This window comes from Gymnoscopelus braueri (genome assembly GCF_963280865.1).
Source record: "Gymnoscopelus braueri genome assembly, chromosome: 2".
NCBI classification, from domain to species: domain Eukaryota; kingdom Metazoa; phylum Chordata; class Actinopteri; order Myctophiformes; family Myctophidae; genus Gymnoscopelus; species Gymnoscopelus braueri.
This window is the reverse complement of record NC_137604.1, coordinates 9,356,922-9,374,697: the sequence shown is the minus strand read 5'-3', so window position 1 is coordinate 9,374,697 and position 17,776 is coordinate 9,356,922. Positions and strand designations below refer to the sequence as shown.

The 17,776-nt window shown below is 39.8% G+C and overlaps 3 protein-coding genes across 4 annotated transcripts in view; all 3 read left to right on the top strand.

Annotated features, from left to right (window-relative positions):
* The first annotated feature begins 469 nt into the window (after positions 1-469).
* The window catches only part of LOC308104041 (chemerin-like receptor 1), a 38,678-nt gene continuing 21,371 nt past the window's right edge, over positions 470-17,776 (top strand). Inside the window, exons 1-2 of one of the 2 annotated variants that reach the window (XR_013934786.1) lie at positions 470-755; positions 2,371-6,674. Coding sequence is in view for 1 of the 2 variants with exons in the window: in XM_080454293.1 (XP_080310419.1) it covers positions 2,374-3,399 (1,026 nt within the window). In the remaining variant the exon portion in view is untranslated. Of the gene's footprint in view, positions 756-2,370; positions 7,075-17,776 lie in introns of those variants that run through there. The other variant, XM_080454293.1, reaches the window with a different exon arrangement.
* On the top strand, positions 7,712-13,570 carry LOC308104050 (chemerin-like receptor 1). Its single transcript, XM_080454312.1, has 2 exons — positions 7,712-7,750; positions 12,160-13,570. The coding sequence occupies exon 2, from the start codon at positions 12,163-12,165 to the stop codon at positions 13,138-13,140; it is 978 nt and encodes a 325-aa protein (XP_080310438.1). The 5' UTR covers positions 7,712-7,750; positions 12,160-12,162; the 3' UTR covers positions 13,141-13,570.
* LOC308104057 (chemerin-like receptor 1) overlaps positions 10,854-17,776 on the top strand; it is a 43,983-nt gene continuing 37,060 nt past the window's right edge. Inside the window, exon 1 of the mRNA XM_080454324.1 lies at positions 10,854-10,924. The gene's annotated coding sequence lies outside the window, so the exon portion shown is untranslated. The remainder of the gene's footprint in view (positions 10,925-17,776) is intronic.

The following is a 17,776-nucleotide window of genomic DNA, read 5'->3' as shown; positions in this document are numbered from 1 at the left end:
CTTGGAATGAGCTTCTTGAAAAGTCTTTAAAGGAGTAGTTCACCCAAAAAATGACTTATTTTCCAGCAAATACACAGCCCATAGAGCCTTGAATTCATGGATTTTGTTTTTGTTTTTGTCGCATTCCTAAGCCAGTAATTTGTCGGGTCATCGGTCAATATGAGACTCAGTAGGAGACTTTGTGAGTCTTCTACTGGAGACTCCGCCGGTCATCAAATTATTGGCTTAGGAATGCAACAAAACCCCCCAAAGATCTCCATGAACTCAAGGCTTCATGGAGTGTGTAATTGAAGTAATTTTTGGGTGAACTACTCCTTTAAAAATCAGCTCCTTGCCATCATTTTGGTCAGTTCAGAGGAATGGTCCTCATTGCGCCTGTTTTAATTAATTTAGTTGATTTGTTTCAGGTACTATTTAAGTTATTTTATTTTGTCATTTTACTCACATTCCTTGTCAATCTGTAATGGATTTGGACTGTGTCTATTATTGTAACCTCGGCTACATTGAAAATGAGGGCTTACCCCTCAACTGTACTCAGAGTTTAAATAAAGATGATGATGATGATGATGATGAGAACCACTATCTTGAATCACTCTCTAATTGGAGGAAATCCAAGTCCCTCCTTCCTGTAACTGTTGTTTAGATACAGCGTCTTCACAGAAGTGCATATCTGACTGGGTGTCTGCACATGAGCTGCATTTCTCCTCTCTGGACATTTACAGTTGTCATTTATTCGGCTAGAAAACACAGCCAAGGTAAGAATAACAACCGCTCATGTACAATGTGTGTGGCTAATCCTTGTAAGTGTAAAAAAAAAACGTATTTCTGACTGTAAATACAGACAGCAGGGTTGTGCGTGTTGCAGTGAAACAAGTGAAAGTAAAACTCAGCTGTTGTATTTTATAGTTTTAAGGAAAACTATGAAGTCCACCACACTGCTGTTTGCACTAAAGTCTGTTTCGTGCAGAGGTGGAAGAAGTACTCAGATGTTTTTACTTAAGTAAAAGTAGCAATACCACAATACAGAAATACTCTGTTACACGTAAAATGCCTGTATTCAAAACTTTTACTCATCTCAATGAGTAAAAGTACACAAGTATTGACATGAATATTACAGAACCAAAGAAAGAAATACAGTATAATAACTTTATGAAAGCAAAAGGGAGAAGGGTGGGGGATACTGAGTTCAATGATGTTGGTTTTGTACTTGAAATGCATATTAGATTTTGTGTGAAAATCAATAAAAATGTTATAAAAAAAAAAAGATCCAATCTACAAGCTCACAACGCGTTGTGCCATGGCGCCTTGTGAGCATGTAGATCAACTATTTTCAATTAGTTATTACAGCATCACAATCATTGTAACCACTATATCCATTTATATGTTGGCTATTCAAAAATAGCAGATCTACAAGCTCACAGAGCTTGTAGGTCTGCTATTTTAAATCATTGTGGTACTTTTTTAACATAAATGTTCTCTTCTGGGGGCCTTGACACAACGTTTGAGAACCACTGATTTAATCAGTCGCAAATATCAACATCATTACTGACTCAGTCTGGGAAACAAGCCAAGTTTACATGATCTTAGTGAAAAAGGAACCCGCTACCATAAGCTTTCCTGTACGGAGGAAGTCTATTTCTGGAGGGCACTACAGTAGCAAGCTGGTTAAACAGAGGAAATTACAACTCCTTCAGGGGTGTCATTTGGTGGCGATGCAGGTGATGGCAATAGCCTCCTCCTATTATAGAGCTCGCATTTGACCTCAAATTAACTTATGGATATTTCATTTTATTTTTTTCTCTGTATGTATGCTGTGGTTTTGTGTCAACCTTACATTCATGTTATTACAGGCATTTTCAAAGATTTTATTTTATTTTAGAGGTTTGTTCTATTTCACGAATGGCTAAACAGATTTACAAGCTTTTTTTCTTTTTTTTTGCCACCCTCTTGTTTTTGTTTGATATAGTGCCTCTGAACTCCTGGCCAGTATGTCTCCATTTCTGGAATGGAAGGAAATGAATTAACAAAAATGTGGACAATTTTGGAATAAATCAGCATCAGTCTGGATTCTAGACTAATATCCATGACAGGAATATAACACAATGAGGGAAAAAGTTAATTCATTTCATGCTATTTCAGAAATGGAGATGGAGTTAACCAGGATTTAGTTTAACTTATTTTTTCCCACTTTTTTTCAACAAAAAAAAAGGAAATACACTGAACGGAGCAAATCAGTCTGGATTCCAGGCTAGGAAATCATCAGTTTAACCAATATTACTAATGACATGTGACTGTGAATTGTGGCTCTGCTTTGCATAAGTCCATGCATTTGTAGCACCAATGTAAAATATCTGTTCTTCCTTTCCCAAGGTCATGGAAAACATAACGGAAACTCCAGATTATGACTATCCTACTAATGATTCTTGGATTCCTGAGGACTCCATCGATCAAGTGATCAAACCATCTGATGATCAACTGATCAAATCTAATGATCAACTGGTCAAGTCGCTCAGACTCCTGTACGTGTCGGCGTACTCTTTCGCTCTACTCGGGCTGCTGCTCAACCTGGCTGTGATCGTGGCCCTTTTCAAATACAAGACGCAGCTGCCCCGATGGACACAGATCCTCGGCTTGGCGATCACACATCTCATCCGCTGCCTCTGCCTTCCTCTGTATCTGATCAGCGCTTTCAATTACTTCTCCTGGGAGTTTGGAAAATCCATGTGCAAGCTGGGCTCCTACGTCACGTTTGTCAACATGTTCTCCACCGCGCTTATCATAACCTTCTGGAACGTGCGCTGGTGTGTCCCTAAGAAATGCCTCCCCGATGTGTCCGGCAGTACGGTCCTTCTCAGCTGGTTCCTGGGAGCTGTTTTAGCCGTGCCTTCCTTACTGTCCATGGAGCTGCAGAAGAACGACGGGACGAATGGAACCGATTGTATCGAGAATTACGATTTCATCAAACAGAAAAGCCCGTCTGCAACGGCTGTGAAGAGAATGAAAGCCGTGATGGTTTCCCGCTTCCTTTTTGGACTTGTGTTTCCCATAATTGTTATTATGATGAGCCGCTTCATAAAACGTAGCAACATTCTGTCTCCTACTAGGAGACAGAATGTTGCACCAGACACTCCAGAGAGAGAGTCACTAGTTTTATGGCCTGTGACCATATGCCACTTCATTTGCTGGGCTCCTGTATTGTTGCTCTCGGTTGTTCAAGTCACAGGCAACGGTGTCTTTTCGTATGGTTTGCCAGTCTGCACAGTGTTGCATGTGTTCAACAGCTGTATCTGTCCACTCATCTGTCTCTGGAAGGGAAAGGAGGAAGCTGACACAAGTCCAGACACAAAGGAAGATTGCACAAGTAGTACAAATAAGGAAAAGCACGAGTCTTCCTTGTAGATTGTGTGTGTGTGTGTGTGTGTGTGTGTGTGTGTGTGTGTGTGTGTGTGTGTGTGTGTGTGTGTGTGTGTGTGTGTGTGTGTGTGTGTGTGTGTGTGTGTGTGTGTGTGCGGTGACTACGGTCGTGCGTGCGGTCGTGCGGTCGTGCGTGCGTGCGTGCGTGCGTGCGTGCGTGCGTGCGTGTGTGTGTGCGTGCGTGCGTGCAAGAGAGAGAGAGAGAGAGAGAGAGAGAGAGAGAGAGAGAGAGAGAGAGAGAGAGAGAGAGAGGGTGAGTGAGTGACTGAGTGTGAGACTGACTGACTGACTGACTGACAGACTGACTGTGTTCATTTATCTGTGTGGGCATAGGAATTTTTAAATTTTCTATATTCAAGTATTAATATTAAAGTAGGCTATGCCACCCTTGTGGCATAGCCTGTCTAATCCTTCTGGCCTTTCTAGCCTGTCTAATCCTTTTGGCCGGTTCATGTGGCCTAGTCTGTAAACAAAATAAAACTTCTTGAACATTCTTGATCAAATTGCGGTCACAAACGATTGTTGTATTTAGAAAAGATAGAACAAGTAGGTGTCTTTCTACACTGCTGAAAGAACAGATCTATAAGCTTGAATGCATCACATCGCAACCCATTTTTAGCTTATTTGTCATGATACTGACATGATACTGACATGATACTGACCATGATACTGACCATGATACTAACATGATACTGACCATGATACTGACATGACACTAACATGATACTGACCATGATACTGACCATGATACTGACATGATGCTGACATGATACTGACCATGATACTGACATGATACTGACCATGATACTAACATGATTGTCATGAACTGGCTCACATCATGACAAAAAGGGAGACGACACACAGGATTAAACTTAACGTTCTTTTATTTATAGCTAAAAAAGGTGCATAAAGTATGAGATGTGAATAGTCAGTGATATCAGTAGTGTAAAAGGTGTATGGATGTATGAGCATGTATGAGCATGTATTGTATGTGCGGATGCAAAAGCAACTGAAACCAAACCAAACAAATCCAAGCACTGTTGCCTGTGTGGGAGAGAGAGAGAGAATGATCTCAGCCAGCCTGGTTTTATACCCAAGGGAATGATTGGGACCAGGTGTGTCTCATTCCCAGGACACACCCCAGCAGGCTGGCCCTCTCCTCCTACACAGGGATAGAGAATACCATTAGAATCACAGCCACCACTACACACATATAGGATGGGTCATCACAATGATATTAACATGATACTGACATGATACTGACATGATACTGACCATGATACTGACCATGATACTGACCATGATACTGACCATGATACTAACATTATACTGACCATGATACTAACATGATACTAACATGATACTGACATGATACTGACCATGATACTGACCATGATACTGACATGATACTAACATTATACTGACCATGATACTAACATGATACTAACATGATACTGACCATGATACTGACATGAAAGTGACCATGAAACTGACATGATACTGACCATGATACTGACCATGATACTGACCATGATACTGACATGACACAGACATGATACAGACATGATACAGACATGATACTGACCATGATACTGACCACGATACTGACCATGATACTGTCATGACACAGACATGATATAGACATGATACAGACATGATACTGACCACCATGATACTGACCATGATACTGGCATGATACTGACCATTATACTGACATGATACTGACCACCATGATAATAACCATGACTAACACGACCACAATGGAAACAAGCCCTTAGGACTTTTTGTGTTATATGGATACTGAGCACAATCGAGGCACATTTACGCAAATCCCCAGACGTCACCGATAAACATAGCTCTTAATTAATGTTCTCTGAACAAGAAAACTATAGTCTGTGAGCCAGGACCCCAAATTTCGGGCCATGGGTACCACCTGAGGGGAATAATTCTCACAGTGATTTCTGAGAAGGTATACAACCCTATAGTGCTTGAAAATATGTGATAGCATTGCAGCGGTAGTAGCTTTCTGTGTTTTATCACTACATTCATAACCCCATACCAAAACACACTTTTCAAAATAGAACCGAATGGGGCATTCGACTACATACTGATGTTTGTTTTTCTTATTATTGACACTCTCTCTCTTTGGAAAATGGTGGGTATTGTAGAAAAGTTGTTACAATTAGCAACTCTAAAAATGTCATCTATTACTGGTAATAATATATATTGACTATACATGACACAAGATGAACTTCTGTTTTCATGAAAGATGTTGAGGCCAGTTCACACCCATGCAACTAGTCGCAACTTGAAGAAACTGCAGTGGTCTGGACTGACCAGTTGCAGACCGGTGCCTTTGGGGAAATGGTTGCAAGTATTGCAGTTATAACTAGTTGCGTTGTGAATCATTGGTGTGGACTGGCCTTTACACAAAGGTTTCCACTGTAAATAACCTAAAGATGTAATACCATGTTTACATACACAGATTCGAAATGTATTATGACATTCAATTAACACAAATTAACACAGTTCATGCAAAGCGCCTCTATGGCTTGCAGAATCACTAATTCATTCATTCATAAATGTTTTAACCTACAGTAAGTGGGACAAATCGAATATCATGCAGCTTCCACCCCCAGTTCATGTAGTCCGTAAGCTAGGACCCCAAATTTACCATCTACTTGTAGGGGGAACAATTCTCATAGGGATTTTTTGGAAGGAATACTCCCCTAGTGCTAGAAAATATGTGATAATATTGCAGCGGTGGTAGCTTTCTGTGTGTTATCAATCCATTCCCTATGCCACCAATACACACATTTCAAATTTAGCCTATACCTGTACATAGAAACGAATCATTCTACTTCAAACTGATGAGTCTCTCTTATTATTGATCCTCTCTTTTTGAAAAACGATGGGCGAAGATCAGACTACATGTTCTGTATTACTGGCAGTGACAACATAGTGACTATACATTACACAAGATGTACTTCTGTTTTCAAGATTTTCCTCAAGGTTTCCTCTGTAAATAACCTAAAGATGTAATACCATGATAAATAGATTCTAAGGAAATGTATTGTGAAATTCAATAAACTAAATAGCCTATTGTAAGTGTGTAGGTGATTAATTCTACAAATGCCTTCTAAATCCTAACAGTTATCTAAAAAAACATAAAGTCTAAAATGACATGACAAGTCTGATGCTTTCCCGGATTGACATTACATACATGAATATCACCTTTGCAGCAGGTGCTTTTTTCAGCAGTTTATTTTTTTACATGCAAAGCACCTCTATGGCTTGCAAAATCGCGAACTCGTTTAATCATTCATTCTTGACAGAGTAAATAGTATTAAAGAGGCTTGAATCGATTATCCTGGAGGTTCCAGCCCCAGTTCATGTGAGCCAGGACCCCAAATTTGGGGGGAATAATTCTCATGGTGATTATTTATTTTAACATAATCTTTATTAAAGGTGTGATTGTTACAGCTTACAGGATAAGGATAAACAGTGATAAAAAGAAACCCTTCTAGTTTACATCAAGAAAAGGCACAGAGAATGCTTAACCCACACTGTTCTCAAGCACTTAGGGGCCACCTCGAGCATGGGCTCCGTCACAGGAGATTAATTTGTAAACGTTTAATTTAACTGTCTCATTTTCTGGTAAGTAAGTAAGTACATTTTATTTGTATAGCACTTCTCATAGAGAGAACTCACAAAGTGCTTTTACATACAATGAGATAAATAAAAAAAAAGGTATTAAAGCAGTTACAACAGAAAAGGCCTGCACAATTGATCTCAAACAGGACAGCAAATAACAACACCAACATGTAAATAAAAATGTAAAAAATAAAATCATGTAACATCTGGTAGTGTTATAATGTAATAATAATGTATACCTGGCCAAAAATCACTATGAGCATTATTCCCCTCAGATGGTACCAACTAACCCTATACTGGCTCACAGACTATACTACAAGAGAACGTTATAGAGACTGTTTGATGTGAGTGAGTTGTGCTGTCATGGTTAATAGTGCTACATCTATCTGATTATCTTTTCTTTTGTTTTGGAACAGTGAATCAGAGCATCAGAATTCATGTTTAATTGTATTGGAGTCTTCCTTATTTTTGTGCACAGAGTCCAAGTTTCTAATCATTTAAGTTTTTCCGATTATTTTTTGTATGACGACATGTAAAAGTATTTTGTTAAACCCTGTCCTCAAGGAGGAAGTTAAACGTACAGTATCAGCACTGCGTTCTATTGGACTGAGAGAACCCTTGTTTGAACCCATTTAGACCTGGAACACCAATACGTTACTATACATTTAATTCCGGGAAAAAAGTAAGTAATTATACTGTAATTATAATATAATAATCCCTGACTGACTGTCAGACTTACTGACTGACAGACAGCTAGGGGCAAAAACACAATATTCATCTAAATCCATTGAATTGAACTAATACAGTGAGTGTGATAAATGTAATAGTGTGAAGTACTTGTAAAGATCTGACTCCGTTGATCTGTTTTTATAAAAAAGTCTTTGTTGCCCTCATGTGGACAAAATGAATAAATACAAGTGGAAGTCGTCAATAACTCCAGTGTTAACTCAGTTTATGAAACATAAAAAAACAGATGAGGCAATATGGCGCTAAGCTAAGCTAAGCACTAAAGCTATTATTAATTTTTTTTAATGTATTGAATTTTTTTCATTTACAAATAAAATATTAAAAATAAATGAAAAAAGTTATCGAAAAAACACGGCCCCCTCGCGTATTAGGAGGGCAGGGTGAGTCACCAGAACCAAGGACGGGTGTTTTTGACGAATCTAACATGTTAAAAATGGAGTTTGAAGTTATAATGGGTTTGTATAGGAAGGGGGCGTGTCTGATAAAATGAATATCAAATATCTAAATACTGAATCAAGCAACTTAAAAACGGTCTGGGGGGCTCACAAAAGCCTGAGTAGACGATAAAATGACCAAAAGTTTTTTTGAAAGTGAAATATCCCTTTAAAATGACTTGATTTAATTTTGGAGGGTTAAAGAAAGTTATTTTTTTAACTTTAAAATATCTATAATAATGTGCACTCAATGAATTATCTGTCAGGGGCCAATACAACACATACAATACGTTTTCCCACCCCTACCTCAAAATGACTTGATTTCATTCTTCAGGGTTATAGTCCACCTACAGTAACGTACCAGTTGTAATACCTGGTTGGGGAAAGGAGTTAAGAAATTGCAGGAATGGATGTAAATAAATAAAAATCTTTACTTTAAGTACAACAATAAATCAAAACAAGTTTGCAGCAAACGCCACCACATCTCACTCCAATGTATTCTGAAAAGTTGGCAGCCCTCGCTGTTTTTTATCTTTTCCTGTCTCAGTTTTCAGGTCACTTGCATGCCATTGACTTTATTCTAGGTCACTCGCCTGCCATTGACTTTATTCTCATTATCTGACCACACCTCATACCACAGCAGAAACGTCTTATCTCCATATTCTTTTTATGTTTTTTCGTAAATGAATGCCCTATTTGATCATACTACAGCAGTGTTAGGTAACAGGCGGCCCGTGGGCCAGAACTGGCCCGCCAGCGATGATATCTGGCCCGGATAATTATTTAGTAATAAATAGTTTACAATAGGTGCCAGTCTTACATATAGGCTAGTAGTGATACTCAGAGTGGGGTCTGGGGACCCCCAGGGGTCCTTGAAGGGCTTCAAGGGGCTCCCCAGCAAAATAACTGATAGTTTGGAACTAAATTGACCCTAAAAGGTCTGTACTACGATTGTGTACAAATGGACACTCTTGTAGTTACAAGGTGTACACATTTGTACAGTCAGTTATGGGGGTCCATGACCTAAATTTGCATATCAAACAGGGTACCTTGAATAAAGAAAAATGAGGACCACTTGGCTATAATGCCCTAATATCATCAAATAATTAATGATGTTATTGTACCACATAACTCTGTAAACCAGTGACTCATGCATCCTCTCATGGTATTCTCAGTTATGATTAGTGTATAACTAGCCCATACCCGGTCGACCCAAGACACCACCCAAGACAGACAGACAGAGGTTAATTATACTAGCCCATACCCGGTCGACAGAGGTTACTCCAATTATATAGTAGGATAGTAGGATATAGTAGGATACTATAAAGTTATTTTTGTCTTGTTTTGACTTGACATAATTACCTCTTAGCTCTTCACTCCCACACTATTTGGCTAGGCTACTGCAGAAATGCCTGCGGCTTGTAGATCAGCCACAAAAAAAAAACACACACGTCGTAAAGCAACATATTGTGAGCTTGTAGATCTGCTGTTTTTGAACAATTTAGAAAAATTGTACATTCTATACATTCGCAAATCTTCTCTTCTCAGGTTCCCTGGCTGGAAAATTGCTGGAATGCTCCCTGCTTCTATTTGTTCCATGCTGACACAGAAAAATGTCCCGCTCCATTGATTTTCTAATGCTCAAGGTTCCTCATGTTCAGACAGAGCTGGGCAAGGCTTTCTCTGTCAGCGGCTCAACTTCTTGGAATGAGCTTCAAAAGTCTTTAAAGGAGTAGTTCACCCAAAAAATGGCTTATTTTCCATCAATTACACACCCCATGAAGCCTTGAATTCATGGATATTTTGTTTGTTTTTGTCGCATTCTTATGACAATAATTTGATGACCGGGTCATCAGTCAATATGAGACTCAGTAGGACACTCTGTGAGTCTTCTACTGGAAACTCCGGCGGTCATCAAATTATTGGCTTAGGAATGCAACAAAACCCCCAAAATAGTGTCATTGATAGAAAATAAGCACTTTTTTGGGTGAACTACTCCTTTAAAAATCCTCTCCTTGCCGTCATTTGGTCAGTTCAGAGCAATTTTAATTAATGTTCTTTGTTTTAGTTGAGTAGTTTTAGGTACTATTTAAGTTATTTTATTTTGTAATTTTACTCACACCTTGTCAATCTGTAATTGACAGTGGTGGGAAAAGTACTCACGTGTTTTACTCAAGTAAAAGTATCAATACTGTAATATAGAAAATACTCTTACTCTTACTTGTTACATTGGCATCAAAAATAAAAGTACTCATTATGCAGAATGTCCCATTTCATGTTTTCAAATGTATAAAAGTATTTTGAAAATAGCAGATCTACAAGCTCACAATGCGTCGCATCGCGGCGCATTGTGAGCTTGTGGATCGGCTATTTTCAAATGGCCGAATTGACCCTCAACTGTCGGCTATTTTCAAATGATCGGCTATTTTCAAATGGCCGAGTTGACCCTCAACCGTACCCTCAATCAGAGTTTATGATGATAAGAATGTTTGAGAACCACTCTATGAATCACCCTCTAATCGGAGGAAATCCAAGTCCCTCCTTCCTGTAAGTGTTGTTTAGATACAGCGTCTTCACAGAAGTGTATGAGCTGACTGGGTGTCTGCACATGAGCTGCATTTCTCCTCTCTGGACCTTTACAGTTGTCATTTATTCTGCTGGAAAACACAGCCAAGGTAAGAACAACAACCGCTAATGTAAAAGGTGTGTGGTTCATCCTTATAAGTGAATAAAAATGCATTTCTGTGAGTGTAAATACAGACAGCATGGTTGTGTGTGTTGCACTGAAAAAAGTTAAAGTAAAACTCGGCTGTCTTGTGTTTTATAGTTTTAAAGAAAATGATAATGTCCTCCACCTTGCTGTTTGCACTAAAGTCTGTTTCGGGCAGAGTTGGAAGAAGTACACATATCTTTTTACTTTAGTAAAAGTAGCAATACCATAATACATAAATACTTACATGTAAAATGCCCGTATTCAAAACATTCACTCATGTCAATGAGTACAACTAGACCTACATAGGCTTAAGTATTGACATAAAAATATATTTACATAGCACCAAAGAAAGTTAAAAAATATATATATTTGTACAAATCTTTTTCAAAATTATCTGATCTACAAGCTCACAACATGTTGCATCGTGACGCCGTTTGAGCATGTAGACGGCAATTATCAAATGGACAAAGTGTAAGAAAGGCTATGTTTCGTAATAATGATCTACTAAAGTTTTCTCCACTTCGTGCCACGCTGCACGCTTGTACATCTGCTATTTTTCAATGGCCAATGTATAAATGTATAATGTGGTTAAAATTATAGTAATGCTGTACAGTATTAACACATTTTGCTCGGGACCCCCTGGAATCCCCTCAAGGACCCCAAACACATATATATATATTTATATCAACAACATTACTGACGCAATCTGGGAAACATGCCAAGTTTACATAACTGCAGTGAAAAAGGAAGCCGCTACGATAAGCTTTCCTGTAAGTTTATTCCTGGAGCGCAACTACAGTAGCAAGGTTAAATAGAGGAAATGACAACTCCTTCAGGGGTTTCATTTTGAGGATACAGGCGATGGCAACGGCCATCTCCTACTCCTAGTGCTCACATTTAACCCCAAAAATGCACTCTTTTATGGATATGTCTTTCTTTCTCTTTTTGCAGATGAATCCGTTTTTAAATCAGCGCTTCTGATTGCATCTCAATCCACGCTCTGTAGCCTATGTATGATTTTTTTTTTCATGATATCACAGGCATTTTCAAAGATTTTATCTTATTTTAGGTTGTTCTTATTCCTGAATAGCAGATCTACAAATTGACATGTGACAGTGAATTGTGGCTCTGCTTTGTATGAGTCCATACATTTGTAGCACCAATGTAAAATGTATAATATGTTCTTTCTTTCTCAAGGTCATGGATAACATCGTGGACACCTCCCCTTCTCCAGATTATGACTATAGCCTTCCTCCTGATCATTTTTGGGGGACCATCGATCCAGATCAAGTGATCAAACCAACTGATGGTCGACTGATCAATTCAACCGATCAACTGGTCAAGTCGCTCAGACTCCTATACGTGTCGGCGTACTCTTTCGCTCTACTCGGGTTGCTGCTCAACCTGGCTGTGATCGTGGCCCTTTTCAAATACAAGCCGAAACTGGCCCGATGGACACAGATCCTCGGCTTGGCGATCACACATCTCATCCGCTGCCTCTTCCTTCCTCTGTCTCTGATCAGCGCTTCCAATTACTTCTCCTGGGAGTTTGGAAGCTCCATGTGCAAGATGGGCTCCTACGTCACGTTTGTCAACATGTTCTCCACCACGCTCATCATAACCTTCTGGAACGTGCGCTGGTGTGTCCCTAAGAGATGCCTCCCCGATGTGTCCGGCAGTACGGTCCTTCTCAGCTGGTTCCTGGGAGCTGTTTTAGCCGTGCCTTCCTTACTGTCCAGGGAGCTGCAGAAAAACGACAAGACCAATGGAACCGTTTGTATAGAGAATTACGATTACATCAAAGCCGTGATGGTTTCCCGCTTCCTTTTTGGACTTGTGTTTCCCATTATTGTTATTGTGATGAGCCGCTTCAGAAAGCGTAAGAGACAGAATGTTGCACCAGAGACTCTAGAGAGAGAGTCACTAGTTTTATGGCCTGTGACCTTCTTCCACTTCATTTGCTGGGCTCCTGTATTGTTGCTCTCGGTTGTTCAAGTCACAGGCAGCGGTGTCTTTTCGTATGGTTTGCCAGTCTGCACAGTGTTGCATGTGTTCAACAGCTGTATCTGTCCACTCATCTGTCTCTGGAAGGGAAAGGAGGAAGCTGACACAAGTTCAGACACGAAGGAAGGTTACAGAAGTAGTACAAATCAGGACAAGCATGAGAGTTCCTTGTAGTACTTGTGCGTGTGCGTGCGTGTGCGCGTGTGAGTGCGCGTGCGTGTATGTGTTGGAGAGAGAGAGAGAGAGAGAGAGAGAGAGAGAGAGAGAGAGAGAGAGAGAGAGAAAGAGAGAGAGAGAGAGAGAGAGAGAGAGACTGACTGACTGACTGACTGACTGACTGACTGACTGACTGACTGACTGACTATATATGTGTTCATTTATCTGTGTGAGCATACATTTTTTGAATTTTCTATAATCAAGTATTAATATTACAGTAGGCTTTTTTTGGCAGCCTTTTATGATATTGTCATTAATAGCTAAAACTAAAGTTGTGTTGATCAGTGTTCACTGCTAAGGATAGATTAAGGGATGTCACCATCCAATCCTTGTGGCCGGTTCATGTGGCCTTGTCTTGTGTAAACAAAATAAAACTTCTTGAACATTGTGTCGCATCTCACTTTTCAAGTGTTTGCACTGCAGGGTCTTTTCTGACAGACTAAATTGCGGTCAGAAACGATTGTTATATTTAGAAAAGATAGAAAGGGTAAGATGGCATGGAGTGTCTTTCTACACTGCTGAAAAATCTACAAGCTAACAATGCATCACATCGCAACCCATTTTCAGCTTGTTTGACATGATAATGACCATGATACTGACACTGATACATGTTGTTGATTCTGAGGAAGGCCAACAGGCCGAAACGTCAATCAAATACAGTACATCACTGCATAAGTGCATATCGAGCCAGAGTGTGCAACTTTTTTCCTCCTTTTTAAGATTGTTCCTGAAGGTCAGCAACTTGGTATTTCTTATCGTTCCTGCTACTGACCCTGACACTGACATGATATCCTGATGTGAACATTTAAATTAACTCATGTATTAAAACAATAAATAAACCCTCCCTCCATAAACAGTTGTGGAAAAGTTGGATGAGATTAACATCTCGTATTGAGGGCATGGTACTTATCGTTGCTGTCCGGAACCAGCTAACTCCATTTTCCCGCTTTTGCATTTTTTCCATAAATCCATATATCTAATATTGAACCAATGAAAAGTATTAAAAAGTGCTTCGGACAAAACTCCATTGGATCCTCAAACTTTCTGCTAAACCAGCTAACTCCAGCAAAGGGGGGTGGAGTTAGCTGGTTTAGCTGACTCCAGGCTTCACCCCCTTTTGACCTCCAGCCTCATTGTGAGCTTGGAGGTCAATTCAGCTGTTCTCATCAATGATGAACAAAACCTCCTAACTCCATTTTTTGGGCGGTGAAACCGCCCCTATAAGTGAGGTTTGGATATTTGTACAACAAATCCTGCGCTGTGATTGGCCAAAAATGTACAAGTGAGGTTTGGATATTTGTACAACAAACCCTGCACCGTGATTGGCCAATAACAGTCTATGATTGTGATTGGCCAAGGGTGTGATTTTTTTTTTCATTTCCTGAAAAATGAACATTTTGGAGTTAGCTGGTTCCTGCCGGACAGCAGAGTTATGTTAAAGGTATTTGCTGCTTGTACCAGAACAGCTGAATAGATTAGATCTGATCTGAAGATCTGTTATCCTATGTTTTCTCAAACCCCCTTATAAATGACACTTGGGTCAGGGGGTGGGCAATACAGATTGCTATTTCTTGTCTGTTCATGTTTCTGTATGTTCTGTATGTAGTGTATTTAAGGAGGCGGCAGTGCTGGCAGAGTGTCGCAGCATCTTTGGTTCCAGTATTCAAATACTTTTAAATCTCTTATACTTTAAGATCTGAGTTGTTGTCTGTCTCATTGTTGTGTCCTTAACAATTTACAATTTAGGCATTTAGCACACGCTCTTAATCCAGAGTGATTTACAGTAAGCAAGGTAATAGATATATTTTCTGAGTACCCCAATACAGATGGCCGTGACAATACTGACCACGATACTGACCATGATACTGACCATGATACTCACATGATACTGACCACGATACTGACCATGATACTGACCATGATACTGACCATGATACTGACATGATACTGACCACGATACTGACCACGATACTGACCACGATACTGACCATGATACTGACATGATACTGACCATGATACTGACATGATACTGACCATGATACTGACATGATACTGACCATGATACTGACCATGATACTGACCATGATACTGACATGATACTGACATGATACTGACCACGATACTGACCACGATACTGACCATGATACTGACATGATACTGACATGATACTGACCATGATACTGACCATGATACTGACCATGATACTGACATGATACTGACCATGATACTGACCACGATACTGACCATGATACTGACCATGATACTGACATGATACTGACCATGATACTGACCATGATACTGACCATGATACTGACATGATACTGACCATGATACTGACCACGATACTGACCATGATACTGACCATGATACTGACATGATACTGACCATGATACTGACATGATACTGACATGATACTGACCACGATACTGACCACGATACTGACCATGATACTGACCATGATACTGACATGATACTGACCATGATACTGACATGATACTGACCATGATACTGACCATGATACTGACATGATACTGACATGATACTGACCATGATACTGACCATGATACTGACCATGATACTGACCATGATACTCACATGATACTCACATGCTACTCACATGATACTGACATGATACTGACCATGATACTGACCATGATACTGACCATGATACTCACATGATACTGCCCATGATACTGACCATGATACTCACATGATACTGACCATGATACTGACATGATACTGACCACGATACTGACCACGATACTGACCACGATACTGACCATGATACTGACATGATACTGACCATGATACTGACATGATACTGACCATGATACTGACCGTGATACTGACCATGATACTGACCATGATACTGACCATGATACTGACATGATACTGACATGATACTGACCATGATACTGACCATGATACTGACCATGATACTCACATGATACTCACATGATACTGACATGATACTGACCATGATACTGACCATGATACTGTACATGATACTCACATGATACTGCCCATGATACTGACCATGATACTGACCATGATACTCACATGATACTGACCATGATACTGACCATGATACTGACCATGATACTCACATGATACTGACCATGATACCAACATCATGTCAGTATCATGGTCAGTATCATGTCAGTGACATTATATTGACCATGATACTCACTGTCACTGTCTCTATTGGAGGAAGTGCATGAGCTGACTGGGTGTGTACATGAGCTGCATTTCTCCTCTCCGGACATTTACAGTCGTCATTTATTCTGCTAGAAAACACAGGTAAGAACAACAACCGCTAATGTAAAATGTGTGTGGCTAATCCTTATAAGTGAATAAAAATGCATTTCTGAGTGTACATACATAACGCAGGGTTGTGCCTGTTGCAGTAAAAAAGTGACTTGTTTTTTGTTTTACATAGTTTTAAAGAAAACTATAATGTCCACCACCCTGCTGTTTAAACTAAAGTCTGTTTAATGCAGAGTGGAGGAAGTACTCAGATGTTTTTACTAAGTAAGTAAATTTGACCTTTGGGGGCGGAATCTGCCAATGCTTTGTCAATGCAAATGCGTGGATTCATGGTCTTGCGGATTTTTTCCAAGAATCCACGCATTTGCATTGACAAAGCATTGGCAGATTCCGCCCCAGAGGTAAAATAAAAGTGCGGTGGGAGCGCGCCCTAAAAGTAGCAATACCATAATACATAAATACTTACACGTAAAATGCCTGTATTCAAAACCTTTACCCATACCCATGTAGGCTTTGTTTCGTAATATTGATCTACAAAGTTTTCTTCCCTTCGTGCCACGTTGCGCACTTGTACATCTGCTATTTTTTTATGGCCAACGTAAAATTGATAATGTGGTTGTAATTATTGTAATGCTGTATTAACAAATTTAGCGGTCAAAGTGGGCAACAATGTCATCACAAGGAAAGATGAAATTACCTACCTGGGTTGTATCTTAGAGGCCAACGTTCCAAGTGAAAAAAAATCAACAAAAGTCATCAGAAAAGTCAACCAAAGAACACGTTTTAGATTCAGGATCTCCTCGGTGGTCAGTAGGAACACACTGAGGACACAAGCAGGAGCACTCATCCAATGTCATTTTGACTATGCATGCACCTCGTGGTACGTTCCTCAAAGGCATTTAAAACTAAACTGCAGACCTCTCAAAACAAACTGGTCAGGTTACTACTAGGCCTGTAGCAACTCATGATGTAACTTAAAAAAGTGCTCCTCGGAGCACAGGTCACCGCCAGGTCAGGTAGGTTATTGTGGCCTCCTGGTGGCGCTATAATAAGCCAATGTGAAAAGGGTGCCATTGTTCTTGGCCTTTCACGGCAATCGGACACTGCATTCATGATTTGAGGCATTTTGTTCCAAAAATGTTTTTTGTTAAATTAGACCTGCTGGTGGCACTATAACAGGTCAATGTGAAAAGGGTGGCATTTCTTCCTCAGCCAAGTGGGAATGTGTGTGTAAAATGTCACAGAAATTGCATGCTGTGTTCATGATTTGAGGCATTTTGTTCAAAACGGAGCACTCCTGCAAACTTTGGAAGCCAATTTTAGCCAA